The sequence below is a fragment of the Ammospiza caudacuta genome, chromosome 1 (assembly GCF_027887145.1).
Source record: "Ammospiza caudacuta isolate bAmmCau1 chromosome 1, bAmmCau1.pri, whole genome shotgun sequence".
Lineage (NCBI taxonomy): Eukaryota > Metazoa > Chordata > Aves > Passeriformes > Passerellidae > Ammospiza > Ammospiza caudacuta.
Genome location: NC_080593.1, coordinates 23,198,850 through 23,221,807, shown reverse-complemented (window position 1 = coordinate 23,221,807; position 22,958 = coordinate 23,198,850). Strand labels below are relative to the sequence as shown.

Below are 22,958 nucleotides of genomic sequence, written 5' to 3'. Positions count from 1 at the left end.
TCTAGGACAAAGCCATGTGGGGTGCACAAGGTGAAGTGTGGGGTCAGTGGCCAAGGGTTTGAGAGCACCAGGGTGGCACAAGGGCCTGGGCAAAGGGCATCAGCCTACAGGGAAGATGGGGCTGCCACCAGGGATACCACAACCAGTGAGCAAACAGGGAAAGGAGAAACTATGAGAATGTGAGATATATGGGGAAAGGAATGGGGTGAATCAAGGTGTTGTGCAAGACTCCATGGGGAAGTCCTTTCTGTCCACCTAGTGGGGAAAGCTCTATGGTATCTTTCCAATGCCCTGGGGATTTCCCTGAGGGGGAAGGATTCAGAGGATTCCACAGCTCAGTACTGAGTCACTGTAACCTGCTGAGCTGTAGTAGCCAGGAGCAGCACACAACAGAAGTGAAGCATCAAGAACCACTACCATCCTTCCAGAGTGCCATGAGTCCCTGGGATGCCCAAATGACTTTCACAGGTCAGGAGGCAGCACATCCTCGAGCTGACAGCACATCCTGCACAGCAGATGGGAGGGCAGGAGTTTGGCTTATCCTCCCTTTTCAGAAGGGCTGGTTTGGGTTTTGTGATGCTTAAAAAAATTGTTTTGTTTCGCTCAAAGCAGGAGTTCTATAAAATTAGGCAGCTAAAATGCAGTACACACATTTTAAACCAGTTAAGGTTCAAAATACTCTGGTGATCCACAGTGGTCACCTGATCTGGTGATCAATATTGAAAGATAAAGTCTTTCATATTCTAGCAGCTACTGTTTTCAACAAAATTAATCAAAATACACTGCATCTGTATGAGACTCTTTTATTAAAAATACATATCATCTGTTTCACATAAAAAGAACCAACACTTAACACAATTTAAAGAAGTTGGACAGGAACTACTTGAAAAAAGACAGGTTCCTGTAATCCAGAGCACCCAACCTTTACTGCACAAGGTACAATAAAAATCTTTCTGTTCAGACCCCAAGTGCTTGTCCTGCACACAGCAGTGCCCAGGAAGGTGCAGCTGGTCAGAGGCAGGGGTGCTAACTGCTCCCCAAAGGCTGTTCCCTGGCAGGCATACCTGCAGGACATGTGCTCCCTCCCAGTCCAGGGAGGCCTGTCACTCCCCAGCCCTGGTGCTGGGCACGATGGCAACCTTAGCAAAAAAAAGGAAGTTGGAGTGGCACTCAGCTCAAGTGTCACAGGTTGGCCATGTCTCCCTGTAACAAAGGAAATACAGCACAGCACTTCCAGGTAACTTCACTTAGGATTCAGCAGAAACATATTAACAGCATTGATGAAAGAAAACCAGCTATGCTTCGGTGATAGAACATGATGAAAGAGTCTTCTTGCTAACTGAAACCTATGCTGGAAACAATTATCTTCTGGAGCCCTTCTTTTCATAACTCATTCATCTCTGGCTTTTGGAAAGACACAATTTTCAAACCAACAAGTTATCAGCTTAGGCAGCAGCAAATACTAATTAAAAGTTCTGTGCATAAAAATCAAAGTCAGAATACAAAAGAGCTGTCAGAGGCATCTGCTATTAAAGTGCACAGAGAAGAACAACACTGGCTAAACTTATATTCTTGTAAAAAGCAACAGTTTGCCAGGCTGTTATTCTTGTTCTGGAGACGCTGAAAATTCAGCTCCTTTTAAGTCACCAAGAGACACATTCATCAATTCTTAAAAATGATCAAAATACTTCACAAATTCAGGCTCAAAGAGTGTATCAGATGCTGACTGTAACATTTACTGGCCAACACATAACTGAAGCAAGGCACAAAGAAGGAAAGACACTGAAGTGATGCAGAAGCAAGATGACATTAAATCACACACCAGTGGCCCCTTTGCTTTGACCTTACAAGGCATTAAGGGAGATGGGCAGCTAAACCAGCAACAGTGCTGGACAAGCAGATGAACAGTAAAGCAAAGTTCAGTTTTGAAGAGAAAAACTTGGCTTGCATGTCATTACACATGTCCTAATCCCATGATCTCATTAAAAAAGATACTTCATACTCTCATACCCTGTAAACCTAAAAGAGTATCATGTTTAGGCCTTTAGAGGAATATCTTTTTACATACTCTTTATTGTCTACAGTGTTAATTCCTTAAGACTGCTGTTAAATCAAGCACTGTGTTAAAGGCCTGGCACTTTACTGACAATGCTGGGAATTATGATAGAGATCAGCTTCCTCCCTCAATCCACTGAAGTCTGAGATCTGCCAGCTAAAACACGATCTTTCTTTGCACACTGTTATTTCACAAATTTTAACAGACCAAGATTTGCCCAGTACAGTACTTGTTTCTATTCCTAACACCTAGAGGAGGAAACTAAATGGTTTTCAGGACCTTGGATGAATCTTCAGAACTGGAATTAAAGAAACTGATTTGATTTTTTTTTTTTAGAAAACCAAATTTATTCTGGGGTTAATGAAATGCAAATATCCACTAAGCTCCAGAATGCCACCAATCAAAACAGTTTTCCTTACTGGGATGACATCTTAAACATAAGATCTTAATTTACCAAAACCTGAGAGAATCAAATGCTTGCTTTAATTATAGCACTCTTCAACTCACTGTCATGAAATTTTTAAGTAATGTCAAAGCCCATATTAAAGAGCTTGGATCCTTAGGTCTCAGCTTCTGCTCTGTATTTTAGAAGGCAAAAAGTGATTTAAAGACATCCCAGGTTGGGAATTTACAATCCCTCTTCATCCTTGCAGAGCTACACAGTGAAGCTCAAAAGTTACTCAAAATAGCATCTTACGGAAAATAGGATCAGGAAACTTTCTGCATTTATGAGGTGGCAGCAGGGGAAATAACTGGATTTTAAAATAGCTGAATTTGAAAGGTGTTAAAGAACCAAGCTGAAAAGGTTAAGTCTTAATCGGTAATGAAATAAGCTACAGCATGAAAAGTCCATCAACCATAAAGATCAACTATGCAAAAAACACAAGCTCATTGGTCCTTGTATATACACTTTTAAAAAACATCTAGATTAAAAAAAATCTCTCCCCAGGGTTATAATTCCCTTTTCAGAGAGATGTTGTTATAGCTTGTACACAGTGTTTCAAAAGGATCTTTCATAGTCTTCATAATTCTTCATGATTTTCCTAACCTTCCTTGTAGGAAGTGACATTTCTCTCCAGAACTGAACACTTTACATCATACTTGAAAATCCATTTTTAAGAAGGCCTTCAAATAAAACATCCAAGGTTCTAATCACAATATTAAAATACTAGTGTTTTTACTTTTAATGACAAAATAGATCTTGTGAATTTGCTAACTCAGTAAAAAACAGACTAGAAATAAAATTCACAAAAGATTTCTAGCCTCCAGTAATTCACAAAATGCTATTAGAGCACAGAACAACATTCGTAGTTAAATCAGTTTTATTCCTTCTGACAGCTACGTTGAAAATAAAGGGTAATTTGGCATTAATTCTGTTACAGAAGTTCCAAAGCAGGTATCTGTTTGTGTGTACAGCAAAAAACCAAATAACAGTGCACAGAACTGAATTAGTCTGCCAAACACCCTTTTCAGACATCACATATTACAATATGTGGGTCTGGATGAACAAGAAACTCAGTGAATCCCCTACACCCAGTTCCACTGCCTGCATCTGGACAATACACGAGTGCAAGGGTCTTACAATGAGATTGGGATCTAGAAATAGCTTATTAAATTTTAAAGACGTCCAAACCTCCTTTGACATCAGCAAGCAAAAGGATGGATGCATACAATTGTTAGTGTACTGATCCAGCATTAGCAGCAACTGTGACTGTAGTGAGCTCAGAGTCAAAAAATAAGAAGAAAAAAAAAAAGGAAAGGTGGTCAAGAAGTAACAAACAGACCAGAACAGCAACAGACTTGCTGAACTCAGGCCTCCATGGCTTTGTGCCTTGGGAAACTTGACCTTACAAAGAATTATGCTCAGTGCAGGGCAGCACAGAGAATCAAGCCTACAATTTTCATGGCTTGAATGAGCACAAGAACTTGGCTTCCAAGGCTTTGTCTCCTTAAGATGAATGTGTCACAACAGGAATGTCGATTTCTACGGCAGAGAGGCGAGAACGTGCGGAGTAGGGCTGAGAGGCATAGCTGTGCATGCTGGGGGCGTGGGAATACAGGGGCTGCCAGAAAGGAGAAGGGAGGCTTTTGCATGCACAGTACCATAGGAACAGCATGATAGAAGTGAAAAACAGACCGCCAGCACTGGCAATGGCAATAAATACAGAGATGTCAAAGCTGAAGATGGGCTCGTATTTCCTGTTCAGATAATTGTTATAAAAAATGACCCAGATGGATGGAATGAGACAAATGGCACAGGCAAGCAGGAACAAGAGGCCGGCCACGAGATGGCAGCCTGCACTGTTTACCAGGCACTTGGCCAGTTTGACGTTTGGCACGGTGGATACAAAGGCCGTGTTACACATGCCAATCATGCAGAGGAACAGAGCTGAGACAGCAGTGAACATACTCAGAGGAAGGGCAAACTGAAGAACACGCAAATCCAGCTGATCCACAGCCGTGTACCACTGCGGGTCATAGATCACGCAGTCTCTGCTCCCATCAAAGCGCGCGCACTTAATCCAGAGTCCGGTGTAAACCGTCACGTTCCTCTCGTTCTTGTTGTACGTGTACAGTCTCATCTGCCTCCAGTTTGGAAGCAGAACTGCTGCAAGGAGCCCAGCTACCGAGGCTGTGCCACTGAGGAAGGCCAGCACGGTCGCCGCATGAACGTCCCGGCAGCCCATACTTGCCCACAGAGGTTGTCTCCTGCGATTAGAAAGAAAAACCATGGACACAGGACTAACTACAGTTGACTGGTGATTTTAATAAAGTCAGATGACAGCTAGTAGGCACTAACTTTGTGGCACCTTCTTTGTCTGACATGCTTAAGACGGTGGTAACACTGTCTTAAAAACTACTAAATTCATGCTTTAATGAAATGTCAGGTTATTTCACAGACTTATGACTTCTCAGCTGACAGACTGTTGAAGTTGCTGTGTTCAAGGTGAAAAAGAAGCACGTTTGAATGTGTGAGTCTACACAGCCATGATTTAAGTTCACCTGTCCTCAGCTGGCAGCTCCCTGTCTTTAGCCCAGATACAGTATCAGAGTGCATGCTCAGTCCTGCCACACTGCTGCATGAGTAAAAGGGAGTTGCTTAAAACCTGCATCATTAGACTGGCAGGGAATGCCTATGTAGGCAGTTATACACATTTTATATAGGCCAAACTGTTGACAAGAGCTGTGAGATAGTGGTGGAGGCTCTGCTGAGTAACTTACTATGAATTTTTCAACAGCAACTCACAGTTCTGCCTCACTACTCCTGCCTTTCAGAATCAACTGTCCAAGCATACAATTACAGAAAGCAGAAGACTTTTCAGCTTTCACATTTTTCACTCCAGAGCAAGTGTTAATACTGCTTCCTTTTCAATATTACCACTGTCTGCATACCTACTATAGCCTCTTGTCCATAGAGATGCTGAGAAACAGTCTCAATGATGGGCCTTTACAAAACAAACAAAAACTTAAAAAAATAAAAGACAATTCAAGTTATCAGTTATCCCTTCTCTGCATGATCAAGATATTTCAAAGAAGCCTAATACGTAACAGGCACTGAGCATTTACCCCAGAGTGTACTTGAAGCTGGACACTAAGAATTATAGTACCTAAAAATGAAGAGATACTTTGCAAATTCTTACTGAGTGCCATTCAGTTATAAACTCCTCCTGAAATTTCTTCCAGTTTATTATACTACACTGAGCATATCTATCAAATGCTCAAAGTCACAAACCAATCCCTTAAGTACCAGAAGTTCTGTTTAATGCATATACAGGTAACTGAGTTTCTGTATCACAGAAAGGTTACAGACATGGCTGCAAACAAAAAGGCAACCAGATCTGATCCCTCACTCTTCTTTTATACCTGCAAACATCCAATTACCAGGGAGCTCCAGTTTTCAGGCAAGGAATTCCCATGTATACTGGAAAAACACTAAAAGCATTATCAAGCCATACAGCTAGCCAGCATTTTATTGATTTATAGACAAATAAATGAAGTTCAATTTGTTTCCTAAGAAACCATTAGGCAATTATTTTATGCCATCTAACCCTGAAGAATTGCACTGGAATGTGGACACTTTCATTTAAGTGCTGATCACAGCCTAGATTCCAAAGAAGCACTCTGGAAAGAAACAATGACAACTACATTTATGCTAAAAACTACCTTATTTGTCAAAAAGACAGCATTGTATTGTTGCTAAGGATAGCTGAGCGTGGGCAACCTTCTCTTCCCATGGTAGTAAACTTTTCAGATGGCAGGTCACTAACAGGAGAGCCCCTGGGTAGGGGGACCAGAGAAGTATTTCCATTATGATTATTTTAATATGATGCTTTAGTAAGGTCAAAACAATCAACTTGCAAGAAAATGGAACTATAACAAATGAACTTCAGGGCTAAATCTAATATTACATCAAATTTTGCTCTCCTCAAGCTTGATGCTTTTGCTCTTCTATAAAGAGCTTGCCTTTACCTGGACAAAACTTCCATGCAGACAGGGCATACTCTAAGATATGTATCCAAGATAGTATCACTTCAAGTGTTACTCCAAGATACAGCTATATGTGAACCAGCTGGAATAAACACGACTGACCATTTTCAGAAACCTGCTGTTTCTGAAAATTCATTTGCAGTAGTAGATTACAGCAAATAGGCATATTACCCACCATCCCTTCCATAAAGGGAGACCTATCTCATCTTGCAAATATTGCTGGCTTGATGACTGTAATTATAGCTTCAGGTCCCTGACAAAGAGAGTAACAAAACAGGTGTTGTCTTAATTAGATGGCTTCAGTGCACTTACCAGCAGTGTCCTCAAACCAACAGAAACCTTAGCAACTTCTGTAAGCAGGAAAAAGGTGTTACTGCATCTAAGAAACAGAACAAAGAAAGAGTCAACATCACATTTGTTTCATGCAATTTCAGCAACAGCATTTACACTGCAATTCAGGAATTAGGAATATCAGTTATGTTTGCATTAGGCCAATTACACCACCTTCTACAATTTGCTCTTATTTAAAAAACACAACTCAAACTACTTTTTTTTTTTTCTTTCTTCAATTTTTTTCTCCAGAGCTTGTTCTCTATCTATTCATCTCAAAAGACAAAGGTGCAAAAAACTGCTTCTCTCATGGGCGTTCCAAGACACAGAGTTTGCATCCTGAATTTTATGTTTTTAGCAAAAAATCCATAAGAAGTCATACAGAATGATTCCTGCAGATGTTAGGTTCCAGGCTGCACTTAACCAGCAGTGAGGAAAGGGTGCCATGATTATTTTATGTCAGAAAACAAAGAACAAACTCTAAATTGTTTATATATCTTGTGGGTCTTTATTCCTTCCTGCCTTCTACACAAAGGTTTCAAGGAAATTGGAGAAAACCAGGAAACACTGGTAATGCCTTTTCAATGGCTGTCCAGATTTTCCAGAGGAAAAGATCCTCTTGTGGATTTTCTACTCCCACATCTAAGTCCCAAGATCAAATCTGCAGGTCATAATAGGTAAATCACTTTACTACTGGACAGCATCAGACCTCCAAATATGTCAGTGTGCAACTGTTAAAAGTTACAACCTACAGCCAAATTAGTTGGGCTAACACGTGCAAAGAAAGAGTTTATTCTAAACTACCCATATCAAACCCTGAAATATTATTAAATTCATATATGAATAGGCTCCATCACCTACAAAAACATCAAAGAAATCCTTCTATCAAACTATCTAGGGCAAGAAAGAGACTTTACAACACAGCCATGAACCCTGATTTTTTCATTGAATGAGAAAGAGGGTTTCAGATTTGGAAACTCATTAATAAGAATGCTATTGCACATAAGACACAACTGCAGTCACACAGCCTGGAGCAGCAGCTTTTGTTCACCAACATTACTTATGAATTTTCAAGCTTTTTGTGCACTTTGCAGCTGAAGCCAAGATAAACACACAGACCTCCCTCCTCTGCAGGTTCACACCCATGAACAACCACAACAACATAATTAAGTAGGAAATTAGTGCAGGCAAACAAAGATGTCAGAGGGAGCTGTGCCCAGCCCAGGAGTCCCTCCCATTAAATGATGAAACTTGTGTTGTAATAAACAGATTCAGAGCAGCTATGGAATATTCCCCAATACCCAACTCATTTTTGCAGAAATGGAGTTTCTTTTGGTTTTCTCTTCCTCTCCTTAGTCCATCTGATTTTACTGTCTAATCCTGGTGGTGTTGAACAACTAGGGACCTCAATCACTTGTTAGCTAGTTGTCCAAGGGAAGAAAATACACTTTGGCCAGATAAAACCCTGCCTTGCCTTAGATTCTTGCCTTCAGCTTCTTCCATCCCAAGGATTTTAAAGCTGTACTGTGGAAGGCCCTTCTATCTGATCCACAGAAGCTACCATTCCTAATAGCACCCCTTAGTAGGGACAGATTTTACGCCCTATTCTAAAGATCCATGTTGCTGTAAAGAGATGCTAGCTGAAGCTGGTTAAAAACTGGTAAGTCATTAAAGGTCCACAAGATAAAATAATGAAAAAAAAGACAACAAAAGGACATTTACTATAGACATAATTCAGAATTTAGTAAAACCAGCTCTGTTCCCTTGCATGGCCTTGAGAAGCCCACGGTCTGGGAAGCATCACTGTTTTTTAAAGCCCTGTAGGAGAGAAGCATTCAGTATAATTCGTCAACACAAACCACTGCCTGACTATCCACAACAGCATGAGCAGTTCAAAATTTTTCACGACTTTTGACTAACTGGCCACCGGAACCGGAGGCCTAAAGCTCGCCAGTTTCAAGGGACTGCCTCAGAACCACTGCCACCACTCTTTGATTCTGGGAATCAATCATGCAGTTCCACGTTCTACAAAACTCCTTTTAAAATTAAATATAGATGTACCGGGTTAGAACTAACGATCGTAGCTAACAAATTAGGACTTCCAAGAAAAACTTGAAACAGGGGTAATTATTTTACCGACTGAATCGGAAAGAGTAGCTGACGCACGGAGAGAACACATAGCGTCCCCCCCGGGAAGCGCCGCCGATCCCCGCCCGCCACAGCGACCCCGGAGTCGCGGGGGAGCCGGGAAGCGCCGCAGGGCCCGGGCTGGCCGTGCCGGGGCCGAGCCCGCTCCCCGAGCCCGCTCACCTTGCCGCCGCGCTCAGGAGGCGCCATGGCCGCCGCTCCGGCCGCGGAGCCGCCGCGCTGAGGGGAGGCCGCGGCCGCGCGGGGCCTTGTGGGGCGGGACGGCGGCGCCGGCGCACTGCGGGCTCGGCTCTCGCTCCGGCCCAGCTCGGCTCCCGGCCGCCCTGCCGGGCCTGCCCGCCTGGGCTCTCCGCTTCCTGCAGGGTGGAAAACTTCGCCAGCGCGGGCTGGAAACGGCGATGGTCTAAAACACGTCCCTGCGATAAGGCAGCTGACCGCAGGTCCGAGGAACCCGACTGCGGCAGGCAGCTGCGGCCCACGGCGGACAGCTCCAGTAAACCATGCTGCCTCTCAGGCCAAACACACCCCCACTACCCCTTAACCTCACTCATTAAGACCAGCTTTCACAAAGTCTGGAAAAAACAAAATGCTATTTTCAGCTATGAAATAGGGAAGGGGGCTCAGGGGTGATGATAGCGCTGTCCAACCCCCTGAAAGGAGGTTGTAGCCAGGTGGGAGTCGGTCTCTTCTCTCCCAGGAAACCAGTGACAGGCTGAGAGGAGATGGCCTCAGTCTGCATCAGGGCAGATTCAGATTGGACATCATGAGGAATTTCTTCACAGAAAGGGTAATGGGCTGCCCAGGAAGGTGGAGGGAAGAGGTGTTTAAGGAAACACTGAATGGCATGGTCTAGCTGACAAAGTAGTGTTTGATCATTGGTTGGACTCAATCTCACAGGTCTTTCCCAACCTAATTAATTCTGCAACTCTGTAAAACAGACGGCCTATTCTTAGCATCAGTGAAAGCATATTAGCCCTGAACACAGTAAAATTAGAGGAAAATCACAGTGAGAGCCAATACCAATGATAAAATAGACGCATTATTGTGGAGGGATAGAATGTAAGAAAATAGTGCAGAAGGCAATCTCACACCTGAGGAGATGCAGCTGTACCAATCACCAAAGATTAGGAACAGGCCTGCCCTTAACAGGCCACAGCTGTGTCCAATACAACAAGTGCTACAAAAGAGTGGGGTAGCTGGGTGAGGGGAGAGTTGGAGTTTGTTGGCTGTATTGAGAAGAAGAAGGAATCACTGCTGTGGTGTGGAGCTGCACATGAAAAATCACCCAGAAGGTATGCCACTTTTGCAATAAGATGACAATGCATTATGACAAACCATACCTTTCCTCCCAATTACTGCTTTAACAAAATCTAAAGAAGCAGGGTATGATACATATATTACAAAAGCAAACCAAACTAGAAGGCTTTGATGTATTCAATCTTATTTTGCTTTACAAGCAATTTAATAGCTTTGAAGTAGAAAACGCCCTGACAATACAGGACTTCAAATTTTTTTAAAAATTAAAGTGTGATTGTGACTTCTTGTAATATATAATCTAGAACACTAAATATTTCCAAAAACATACAGTTCTGTTGAGAAAAAGCCATTTTCTTCACCGAAATGTAACATAAACCAAACAACTCCATAAAAGGAGGGGATCACAAATTAAGCAAAGGAATTTGAAATCAGGATTTATACAACTAAGATGACTACAGTAGGCACCAGCAGGTGCCAAAAAAACCTCCAACATCAGTCTTGCTTTTTGTGCTCCTACAAGTCACTTCCTAGTAGCCATTTATATGTGTTTTCCTTTAAATTCTTAAAACCAACAAAGCCTGTCACAATAGCAGAACTTAAGTTCACCTTAGAAGGCCCAGACCCTGGAAAATTCCTCCATCAGGAACTTCCTTTGGTTCTTCTGATGCCCACAGGATATGCAGAGTTGTTGAATTTGCTCCTTTGTGCAAGTTATATTCCCTCCATTTCTCTCACTTGGCAGAAATATTCCAGGGATCCTCAGTTGTTAAGCAGTGCTTTGAGTTACACATGCTTTGGTCTTTACATTGTTGAGCTTTGTAGCCAACATAAATAAAAAATCCCCTTGTCTCTTTCTCAACTGTGCCCTACCCACGTGCCTCAACAAATGGAGGGAAGAGGGAACAATTAAATGGAAAGTCTGCACAAAGGTTTCATGTGCACAGTTAAAATATTAAATGTGCTGGATCCATTCAGGAATGTCAGCTTCTATTAATTTGTTCTTCTTTGGAAGTTTGTAAAAGCAGGAGTTTCTTTTTCCGATATTCTTCGTTCACCTGCTCTGCTTGCTCATCTATGGATTTTCTTAGACATGTTTTGAGTTCCTCAATTCCTTCTCCAGTATATGTAGATACAGGAATCACCTCTCTGAATTCAAGAGTATTTTCTGGAATCATTTCTTCCTCTAGTAAGTGAAAGAAGTCTGAAAATTTGTATATAAAGTGTTAGTACAATCCCCAAATACTGTATCACTACAAAGCCCATAAAATCCCATTAAATGTAGAAAATAAACTTTAATAAATTACAGTTATAAACATGGCTGCAATTAATATACATACTATCTGCACAATTAGTCTTCTCAAATCTCAGAAGACAAGCAATAATATAGCAGTTATACCATTCTTAATGCTGCCATGAGAAGATTCTATACACTTCCAGTGAGCACAAAGAAACCCCAAGTTGCAAAATATGAGAGAATATGGTCTTAAGCTTTTCTGGTTTCTACACTCCAGGAAAGAGAAAGCAATTCACCCCAATGCAACTGGAAGACTAAAATAAACCTACATAGACCTTTCCAGAATTTTCCCATGTTTATGACAAATGGTACATGTGTCAGTGCCTGTGAGGAGACCTTCTGTGCAGGTTACTGTTATTCCAGACACCTAGACTGGAAGCTTACTCTCTCATATCATGGTTGGGAAAGATCATCTGGGATATCTCTATTTTATTACAATCTTTTCCAAACAGTGAAGCCATTACAAATGCATAAAAACAGAGCTCTTAATGCAGGAAGTGATTTTAAACATATGTTCAAATAATAAATTTAATAGCTGACTTCAGTTTCAAACAACTCTCTGCCAATGCAGAGTTATCCATATGAAATCTTACTACTACTTTTGATGAAAGTTATTACTGGAATTTCCTTTACCCTGAGGGTTCTCTAGTTGTGTCATAAGTTCATCCAAGTTATCCTTTGCACAAGGCAAATCCATTTTATTGATGGCAAGAAGTGCAGGCTTTGTTACAAGTTCCTCTTTGTACAGCTCCAGTTCCTTAAAAGAAAAGTAAATTTCCCTTAGTAAGTATCTGTAGTTTAACAAGGGCTACTTCAATTTTACATCTCCTCTTGCATTTGTTTGATTGCCCAAATAGCCCTTCTTGCCCAAGCAGCTGTGAGTTTGACTCAGGTGCTCAAGGCTGATATATTACAGCACAGGAGAAAATAATGTTCAGTGATTCATATTTTTGCTCAAAAACAGATTTCAGGTAAACAGGTTAGCTCATTCTGAAATGCCAGTTACAGAAAGAATGAGAGTTTTGGTTTCTGCTTATACTGACATCTATGAACACAAAATCAATTTCAGAAAAACTTCAGACTATAAAACATATAAGAAAATCCTTTGCAGAGTGTTATAATTCTTAAATATTTTAATATTAGAAAATCCCAACCTGAATAAACTTAAAATAAACAGCTATACCTGAAATGCATAAGATTCATGAACTTAAGTCACACAGTTAGAGATAAATTTAAAATGACATAATATGTATTATTTGAATCAGAAGCATAGTTAAGAGGTGCAAACAGTGAATGTCTGCAAAGCTAGGGCCTGATGTTGGTCTATGCAGTAAGGGCATCAAGGCAGGGCTTTAACTGTAACCACACATTTCTACTTCTTAAAATGCTACTGGATTGGGGAACTGAAAATTATGTGTCTTTTTACCTTTACTTGACTTGTAAGAAATATCCCACATGCTGCATAGATTAATCAATTCTATTAATAATTGGTACCCAATATAAACTAGAGCAGTTTAACCTGGACAAGTGAAAATAAAAACTTCATCATTTTGGAGAATCTCTTTGGTCACTGGCCTTATAATATAAAGCCAGAAGACACCCTAACATTTGAATGTTTCTCAATCAAATCTGAGCCATCCTCTTGACTCAACACATAACTACAGCTGTCACACAGGAAGAGGAGAACTTACCTTTGTTAGAAGCAATATCGTTTCAAATGCTGTTCTGAACTGAGTCTTCATAGACAGCTGAAACCCAGAAATATCAACCTGGAAAAGTTACACAAAAAACAAGTTTTGTGGTGTAAAATTTTGTTACAGTATCAAGGTACTCTCAATCAACTACTTTGCCCTGGAATGTCCATAGCAATGTGTTCACTCCTGGGCAAATAACAGAGAGCAACTAAACAGCACAGAAACATCAGACACTGCAGGCACAAACTGGTTAACTCTCATACAGTGTTTCTCAAAGGCCTGTTTTTTAAACTTATGGGAATCTTACAGAAAAAAACCAAAACATGCTTTTGTTATGCTTGGAACACTTCACTATTCTAAATTAATCAGAAATTTTCAATGATAAATTCTATTTAAGAACTTAATTTATCATTAGTCATTTGAGTGGTCCATTCTGTAAACACAATTACAGCTATATTTATAACAATCACACAAATTATAAATTATTTTCTAAATTCCAACTACATTGCAATTAAGATATATTTTATTTATTACACTTTGATTTCAATAAACTGTAACTTTTATTTAACTTACAACTAAGAGAAGTTGTTTGGTTCTCTCTACATGTTTGAGAAATTTATGGCCCATTCCTTTGTTTGCATGTGCACCTTCAATCAGTCCTGGGAGATCAGCTACTGAAATCTAGGAAAACAAAAGTTTCAAACAAAATACTTCCAGTGAGCAAACCCAAGGACTTTAAACTATCAACAGTGATTATCACTATACATGGACAAAAGAACCCAGACAAAATAATATGCATTGGCTGTTTCAATACATTTACAATCTATTATTAGAAGCAGATTAAACAAAATGCTGCTATTACACCAGACCTGGTGCTCCTCATGTCTCCCATTTTTTATAGCTGTCTGCAAAGTACAAAATAGAGGGTAATAATACCTCAGCAGAGATCTTACAAAATGTAGCTAATACCTGAGAATAAAACAGACTCTGAAAGGTGAGCTTAGGCTATCACATTTGCAGAGAATTCAAACTGTCACTGAGACAGCAAATAAAGTCTGTTCCTTGTGGCTACAGAGTATCATTACTCCAAATACAAACCCACTTAACAATGCTCCCCTGAGCATGAGCAGCTACAAGAATTTGATTTCTGCTCTTCCACTCAAATGAGACTTTGATTAATCAATCAGCTTCCAGACAGAGCCCAGCAAAGACTGCCACAATGAACAGGGACCTTGTCACTTTCTCTGCTGGTTGAGAGACCTGTTGGGACAGCTGAGGCAGACCAAAAAAAAGCAGAATGGTAATGAAACCCCGAAAATGGCTACTCAGTAAGTCACAGAAAGCCAAGACAGAGTGAAGTAAAGAAGAGCAACGGTAGGATCTTCAAATCTATCTAATGCCCATTTAGACAGGAACTGGATTAAACTGAACAGTCCCTGAAGCCAGCATACCATAAAATTTCCAGTGTGCTACTTAGTGCAGAAGGGGGCTCAGATACTCTGGTAGAAAATGTAAGTGATTCTGCTAGTTTTCATGATCTGGTACTGAGACCCGAAACCCAACTCTACTCAGGTCCTCTGCTTCTGTGTCTTTATTATTTTTTCCCTGCAGTAATGACAGACAGCACTGGGAAACTTGCACATATTTTTTTTTTTATACTGTACTAAGATAAAATGAGCAAATTCTCACATATCTCTTTAAAAATATCAATGTTCTTTAGGAAAAAATGAATCATTGTCCTTTGAGTGATACAGAAAAGACACCTCAATTATTGCTGTTAATTACATGGTTTATGTTTTGGCTTCAGCAGTTGCAATATGGAAAGTACTTCCTCTTACCCCAGAGGTTCCCCTTGATCACAACCCTTAGTTCCCTTGACTTTAGGAAACAAGTATTTTGTCCATATAGTTCCTATATAGCCCCCAACAGTTTGGTATAAAAACCATAAACTGTAGAAATGGCCAACAAAAAGGAACACTGGCTATGACAAGAAAAAGACTTCAGAAAAGAAAGCCAGGAGTTCAAGTAGATCTCTTGCTGGAGAAAAATACACCAGTATGAGCAAGAGATCCTCACTCATGATAGACAGTTTTTTGAAAGGGCTATGAAAAATCCTGTTTATTTGCAGCATAGCATTCCAGGATAAACTACCCTAAACTAGCAGATAAAATGAGTATTAAAAAAAAAAATTCTCTTAGACATATTGCATCTCTGCAGGGAAGCAGACAAACTAGACTTACTTTCTTTAATACACAGTTTACTTGAAGTTTGTTAAATTAAGGTTTCAAGCATCAGCTACTGAATCTCCCTAGCATTAGTGGTTCTGAAAGCAGAAACAATAGTTTTTTGTCTTTTCATATCTGAGGGTTATGTTTTTCTGGTTAACTCATCTGAAACCCTTTTATACACTCGCCTTTTATCTTGAAAATGATGAGTCCAGTGCTGCATGTATCATACGTTTCAAAAACAAAGTAAAAGCACATCAAAGAAGATTCAAGCTTGAGGAATGAAAATGTTTGCTGCAATTTTTAAGTGAAGCTGGGGTCCAAAATCTATTAGCCTCTCTAGTCTCATTTAACACTGGTTTCCCCATCAGTGGATACCGTAGAAAGGATTCCAGGCACCCCAGAATTAATCTGACAACTTTTATCTGAAGAAGCTGGGTGGAACAGAGCTCACAAAAATTCAAGTGGTAGGGCCATAACTCCAGCAGTCTTTCACAACCACAGCCTATTTCAAAAGGAACTGGACCCAGGTGCCTCACCTCTCAGGTAGTGCACTATCCTGGCTGTTCAGGTAATCACAATCACATCACACTATTTCAGTTTTAATTCAAAAACCCAATCCACTAAACAAAAAATCCTCTACACCCCCAAAAACAAATCAAACCAACAAAAACGCCACAAAGACAAAAAAAAAAAAAACCTAAAAAATGTTAGAACAGCCAATCTTGAAAGTCATAACAAGAAGTTATGGTGGCAGGGTTATAATCACAAAACTCCCTGTCATTCACTAACGTAGACCTTCAGCTATTGGACAAATCTGCCATTATTTGCATTCTGAAAATTACTCAGTCCAGAGCTCTCTGTACAGGCAACTTGCAAGAAATTCGCTTCTTCTAAATAAAAATAACAGGCTGATTTCTGAAACAATGATTTTTTTCCAAGTCCTAAACTTTTAAGAGTACACTAGGACACAGCAATCTCAATTCCATAAACAATTTCATATCTCTAAGATTGTAAGCCAGGATTAGAACCACAGAAGGGAGGGAAGGGAAAATGGGAAGCCATTTATTAAAGTGACTTGAAATAAGCTCTACATCATAATACTGTATTTGGCTATGAAACTCTCTTATTATTACTTCATAAAACAGTATTTTTCTCACAACTCCTGTTAAGCCCATGCAATTTCATTTGATATGGATACACATATGAAAATACCTACAAGTTTTCATTCTCCTCCTGAAATTCTGTTAAGTAACATAAGTAGTCAGTCCTTATAACTTTAACAAACAATCAGAGTGAGGTTTCATACCCACCTGCTTATAATCTGCATACATGATCTTTCCTAGTTCAGGCTGTATTGTTGTGACTGTGGCAAGGGGACAGGAAGAAAACAAAATTGGTTTCAACATTTAAAAAAATGTTAAACTTACAAAACATTTAAATATTGTAGAACTTTCTCAGTGTATTTAAATTAAACAAATGTGCAGTAGCAAAAAAAATTTAAAAAAGGAAAAGGAATAAAGAAAAAGCAAAATAAGATAAATGAAAATTAGGCCAAAAAAATCCAGTGCTTCACTAAAGTCTTATCTCTTTCTGCAGTTCTGCCCCAGTCATTCCAAAATGGGAATAGTGAAGGTAGAGAAGTCTCAGACACAAAAACTATTACCTAGACTATGGATTAGCTTCCAAACAGGGATAAAACAATGACAGATAAAGTGAGATAGGACTCTTCAAACTGAGAAAAGGCTGTAGAGAATTGGGGATGGTGCAAAAAGGTCAGTAGGAATTACTGGTACTTGCACTCTTTAATTAAAGAAGTTCAGATACTAATTTGAACTTACTGATAGAAAAAAAATAAAAAATTTCTGTCTGTTTTTCAGTGGACAGATTAAAATGCCAAAACCTTCTCTGTTGCAAGTGACAGTAAGTTCTAAAGCTTGTAAGATGTTTAGCCAAAGGAACTTGACAGTACGTATTCTGTAGGCTGAGGATATTGCACACCACAGAGAGTCTCAGTTGCAATAAAAGGGGCTGAGACAAAAATAAATGTTAAATAGAGCCTGCATTAACAGGTTGAAGCATTATGGGGTGTATACATGAAAAACTGAGATGGGTAAAGAACTGGACATTGAGGCAGCAAATATCTCCTTGAAGTATTTCTTATAACTAAAAAGCCAGGCAACATTGCTACCCTATTCTTTATTATAAACTTTTACTATAAGCAAGTCAGCAAAAAGACTTCTTTTCTTTCTCAGGAAATATTGCTGCTCTAAAAATAAGAGTAGGAACTTACATGCATAATTTGCAATCTCAGGTTTGGCATGAGAAATCTTGCTTAACAAGGATGACTTTCCTGCATTTGGAAACCTAGAAGGAAAGTCAGGATTAATACACTGAATAAACACCTACATGATTCCTGTGTATTTATTTCCAAATATGCTCTTTGATGCTATCAACTCATTTTTGCACTCATTTACTCAGACTATTTCTTTTTTAACAAAACAAACAAGCCCTAGATCATTATTATTTACTTTTTGACATCAAATCTGAATAATTTTTCTAAATCCAACATCCAAATCCAACATCCTCCTAAGGATGCAGGCAGGAGAGTTATGTAAATTCAGGTGTAATATATTTAAGGGAAATCTTTCAAAGTCAGTCAGACAGAAATACAGCATTACCATCCAGGTACACTTGGATTCACTCTTCATGTGCTATAGCTAATTTTGTAAATTATGCTTCCATTCTAAAAACCTGTCATGCAAATATATCTTACCAGCTGGATTTACAGTCTCTCAGCATACACATCAGGGTTTACAAAGTCTACACTATAAGTACCAATGCTACCTATGCTAGAGTTTAGCTAACAGAGCAAAGCAAATGTGAACTCAGAGAGAGTGGTTTTAAGGCAGTTGTATGAGGGATCCTGAAATAATTCCTAACCTACCTGTTCTGCTACCGAGTAAACCTAAAAGAACACCTAGGAGCTGGTCTGTGCACACCTGTCTGTTATAACATTTTCACTTTACCAGGGATATCCATACCTGCATCCTACAACAAGTGTTCCTTAAGGGATACACTAGCTTTTACAAAAGCTTCTTCACAGAATGCATCTACCCACTGAAATGAAAACCTAAGTTAAGACTGAAATTGTAACACCCACTTGTTTTAAAGATTAACCTGAGCTAGAAAAGGCACAATAGCTTTGACGCACGTGAAACTTGAAGTTAATCCTGACACTCAAGGGTAGACTACAGTCCTTATTCTTAGCACATACTCCACCCAGAAAGTCCACACAAGACTTTGTTCCAATCAAATTCATAAATATTCATCTCAGAATGATCAAAGAAAACTCTGTCTACAGGGAACTCAACACAGTCACAAGATACAAAGGCAGGTGTCCCACAGAAAACCAAACAGTCTCCACTTGAATGCACGGAGAACCATGGCCTGTTAACAAGGCTGGTACTATACTGTAGGCCTTTATAAAGGGGCTGTACATAAATATTTCTTAAAAAAATGAAAGCAACCTAATGGCTCTTGTATAAATAGGGAAACTACTGAGTGCAGTTTTCATACACTCTGATGTTGAAAGGTGCCTTAAAGACATTCCACAAGGTTACTCGGGTCATATACTCAAGAAAGCACTTTGTTACTGCTGAGGTAGATTATGTTCTTTGAAGTTTAAATTGCAACCTAGACTAACACATCACAACCTGTACCCAAACTTGATGGGCCTTTCTCAAGTCTACATAGTTTTTTTTACCTGATCTAATAGCAAACCACTCACAAAAAAGCAAAAATAGCAAACACAAAGAGATCAAAGTACAACCACAACCACTGGAGGCTGATTCATACTCTCAATAAGAAAATTATATGCTTCTCTAATTGACTGATAATGATTTTTGTGTCCATTTTGAAAGCAAACTGTCAGCTGAAATACAAGATTAAAGAAGCATCACCATCATAAAACTCCTGTACTTTCACACTGATCAAAACAAGAAAAAAATTCTGTCATGTAATTACTGAAGACCAACTGAAAATTGTATAACTTTAGAGAAATTTTATACTGTCAAAATTATTTGTAATAAAAAAGAAAAATATAGTTAGTCTATCAACCTGTCTTCAAGTTTCCATTTTTTATCCATGCTGTCTTCAAGTTTCCATATTTTATTGGTATATACCAGCAAAACTATTTGCACCTCAAACTCATCATTTCATGTTTCCTGTTTTTTATTAATAAGGACCACAGGGCTGATTTATGTTAGCAGATGCTGAATAGAACAAGAGTTGTACTGCACTACAAGTGTAGGCTGTTGAAAGCTTTCTCCAAATAAAAATATATTTATCTGCATTGTTATAAAAGAGCAACATGGACATGCAAGTCCTCCTCTTCTAGTTTGTAATTACTTCCTTCCAACATTACAAACTGGTTTTTTGGGAGAGTAGGAAACATAGCCTTTGGCATTGTCTTCAGAATTGCTACTGAAAGGATCTACCTGGGCCAGTGCCATGAAGGTAAACAAGCAATATGCAGTGTTCTTGGCTCTGTTTTGCACCTCCTACCTACTTAATAAATATTGTGCTAATAATATTGTGACCATCACCACAACTGCTAAATACAATTATATTACTAATTATGTATTATCCTGATTCATGAAGCCCTTCACTCATCAAAACATAATGAACACTTTCAAATGTTAAAATTAATTTTAAGAGCTTTAAACTCAATCTCATTTTTTCAAACTGCAAATAACTTAGGTGACAATGCAAATGTACAATTAACACTCATCATCCAAACACCCAAATTTCTTTGAAGTCATATCTGAAATGTACTACTTTGTTTTCTAATATTAGTTTTCAAACTACTGTACTTACCCAACTAAGCCAACATCTGCTATAAGTTTCAAATCAAGGTGAACAGTTCTCCTCTGACCTTTGCAAGGCAGAAAGTTTGTAGCCAAAGAGCCTCCAAGACCTCCACGAGCTGCTAAGAATCTCTCTCCTGCTGCATTAAGCTCTCCTGAAAATAAATTTGTTAGTGAAAAAACACAATCCCTTGCAGTAGCTCACTTGTGATTTTCCATTTAAATGTCTCCAGTTATAAGACAGTTTTGTGTACTCCTCCTTGCAAGAACTGTGCCCTCAAGGTGATGGTGATTTTTTTCCTTGTCTGGCAACAAAGGAAAACCATCACACCCAGTATCCTTCTCTGTCATACAATCAGTCACCTCAAGAAAACTGCAGGCAGGCCAAGTATGGCCAAGATGAAGGTTCTGAACCCTCCAATATTTAATTCAAGAATGCAAGGAAAAACATTCATTGATAGAGATGTGGCTCCCTTCAGATGGCTCACATTTTTCCATTAAGATGCAGACTATGATATCTCCCTTAGGGTTAAAATAATTAAAAAAAAAACAAAAAAAAGAACAACACTTGAATATCTTTAGCCCCATGATATGCCTGCATCATAAACAAATCTTGCAATACATCCAATGTAGTTAAACATCCAAACCAGGGCAATTTGGGAATTTAGTTTGAATTCTAACAGTCTGAAAAGAAAAAACTCTGAGAAACTGCGAAGGAACCATTGAGAGCTATTCCAAGAGTATTGAAAGAGATCTTCCTGGTGAGTAAAAAACAGAAATGCATTTTAAGTAACCTATAATTCAGCAAGGATCTTTGTCTTTTGAGCATTTTCATAATTCAGTAAAGATATAGGGACACTTACTTGGGTTTATGGAGACATAACTTATGTGAGTCATGAATGGTTCTGTGGAGCATCAGTATGGCTTCCAGCCTTTAACACTTGTTTCCAACAGCAAAGGACTTGTATGTAGTGATACAGATCAACTACTCCTAATTTCTGGAAGGGGTCCCTGCTTTTCCAACAATTTTTACAGTGTATTTGTCAACTCTTTGCCCAAACAAAGAAAAACATAGACATATTTTGGAAAACCTCTACCCTTAAAACATCCTACTATTAGAAATTCACCAGATGTTGTCAATAAACGTGACAAACATTAGATACTTTAAAACTAAGCAAAGGTTCTTACCAATCTGCTTGCCATCATCGTCAACAACTGAAATTCCCAAAGGCACATGAACTTCACAATCTTTTCCTTTTTCACCTTTTAGAGCTTTAACACTGGGAGAAATTAAACCATGCTTAGTACTTTAGGCTGACATTTTGCTTTTTGGAAAAGATGTCAATAACAACTTTCATTAAATAAATTCTTACCTGCTGTTGGCTCCTGTTCCAGCTACAAATCGCTTCTGGGGATATTTCTCCCTAATGCTCTTTAAGGTAGTCCTTTCTCGGGCGACGAACCAGACATCACCACCTCTTCCTCCTTCCCCTCCCAGGTTAGGATAACCCATTCCACCGGTTCCTCCTCTCACATAAACCCGCAAATCGTCTATGAAGTTGCTGTACTAATAAAACAACAGTTTCAACACCAGTTAATTACCTTCTCTTTGTATTTCGCTTCACAGAAATACAAACCCACGTGTAAAACCGCTTGGACTGATCTTTCATGGCATTGGATGAAACTTCAGAAAGCAGAGCGTATAGTTTTTAATCAATGTTTGGCATGGCTTCCTCGGCAGCGACCCCTCACGGCGCGCAGGGCCCCGGGCCGGGCCGGCGGAGTCCCGCGTGTGCCGCCAGGGCGGGACATCGCCGCCGGGCCCTGAGGGCGCTGCGGGCAGCCCGGGCGGGACGGGACGGGACGGGACCGGACCGCACCACCCGGCACATGGGAACTCCTGAAGAGGCCCCGCAAGCGGGACCGCGGCTCCCCGCCAGCCCTCCCCGCCACCCGAGCGCCGCCTGCGGCACCGTCCCCACCGCTCCCCGCGCCGGCCGCACTGACCTTCCGCAGCACCGCCGCGCCGCACCGCACCATGGCGGGGGCAGCCTCCGCCGGGCCCGAGCCCAGGCCCGTGGCTGTGCACAGGGCACGGGGCAGGAGGGCGGGTGAGCTCCGGGGACCGCACGGCGGCAGCGCAGAGCCGGCCCCGCAGACGCGCAGGCGCGGCCCGGCCTGGCCCGGTCTTGGGCTCCCGCCGTCGCCGCCGCTGCTGCTGCTGAGGAGCCGGCGGCCGCTCCGAGCCCCGGCGCTGCGGGGCCGGCGCCGCTGCCTGGCACGGCCGGGCCCCGCTCCTGACACGGCCGGGCCCGCACCTCGGGCCGAAGGGCGGCAGCGACGCCGGGACCCGCAGGGCCAGAGGGAGTTAACAAATCGTCTGGAGAGTTACAGACGATGAGAACGGGTCCTGCCTCTCCAGTGAAACAGGCCTCGTAACCTCAAAGGAGGGACCCTGGGCAAAGGAACACCTGGGCGTTTATTGCGCATTCCTGTTGAGGAGTCGGCTCCTGCTATGTCACTGGCCATCTCTTGTCCGTTGATTGGCGCCACAGGTCCCCGTACCCTTTGTAATGCAAGGGATTGGTGCCAGTTCAT

At 40.5% G+C, this 22,958-nt stretch overlaps 2 protein-coding genes across 3 annotated transcripts; both read right to left on the bottom strand.

Moving 5' to 3' along the window:
• Positions 1-826: 826 nt before the first annotated feature.
• CLDN12 (claudin 12) lies at positions 827-9,240 on the bottom strand. The gene is made up of 3 exons (XM_058801971.1): positions 9,185-9,240; positions 6,857-6,923; positions 827-4,765 (listed from the first exon to the last, which is right to left on the bottom strand). The coding sequence occupies exon 3, from the start codon at positions 4,741-4,743 to the stop codon at positions 4,006-4,008; it is 738 nt and encodes a 245-aa protein (XP_058657954.1). The 5' UTR covers positions 4,744-4,765; positions 6,857-6,923; positions 9,185-9,240; the 3' UTR covers positions 827-4,005.
• Positions 9,241-10,492: 1,252 nt separating this feature from the next.
• GTPBP10 (GTP binding protein 10) lies at positions 10,493-22,468 on the bottom strand. Of its 2 annotated transcripts, none has more exons than XM_058811082.1 (10): positions 22,368-22,468; positions 21,734-21,927; positions 21,549-21,640; positions 20,371-20,515; positions 17,786-17,859; positions 16,806-16,858; positions 13,841-13,948; positions 13,265-13,342; positions 12,207-12,330; positions 10,493-11,480 (listed from the first exon to the last, which is right to left on the bottom strand). In XM_058811082.1, the coding sequence occupies exons 1-10, from the start codon at positions 22,398-22,400 to the stop codon at positions 11,260-11,262; spliced, it is 1,122 nt and encodes a 373-aa protein (XP_058667065.1). In that variant the 5' UTR covers positions 22,401-22,468; the 3' UTR covers positions 10,493-11,259. The 2 variants fall into 2 exon arrangements, with proteins under 2 accessions (XP_058667065.1, XP_058667072.1); XM_058811089.1 differs by having other exon boundaries at positions 21,734-21,922; positions 22,368-22,454.
• Between the last annotated feature and the right edge of the window lie 490 nt (positions 22,469-22,958).

Bases quoted from the DNA above. Each gene is read 5' to 3' on its own strand.
- CLDN12 (XM_058801971.1), bottom strand. From the start codon at position 4,743: ATGGGCTGCCGGGACGTTCATGCGGCGACCGTGCTGGCCTTCCTCAGT.
- GTPBP10 (XM_058811082.1), bottom strand. From the start codon at position 22,400: ATGGTGCGGTGCGGCGCGGCGGTGCTGCGGAAG. The intron at 13,949-16,805 runs GTGGGTATGAAA...TTGTTTTCCTAG, and splicing joins TGTATGCAGATTATAAGCAG to ATTTCAGTAGCTGATCTCCC. The intron at 12,331-13,264 runs GTAAGTTCTCCT...TTTTCTTTTAAG, and splicing joins CGATATTGCTTCTAACAAAG to GAACTGGAGCTGTACAAAGA.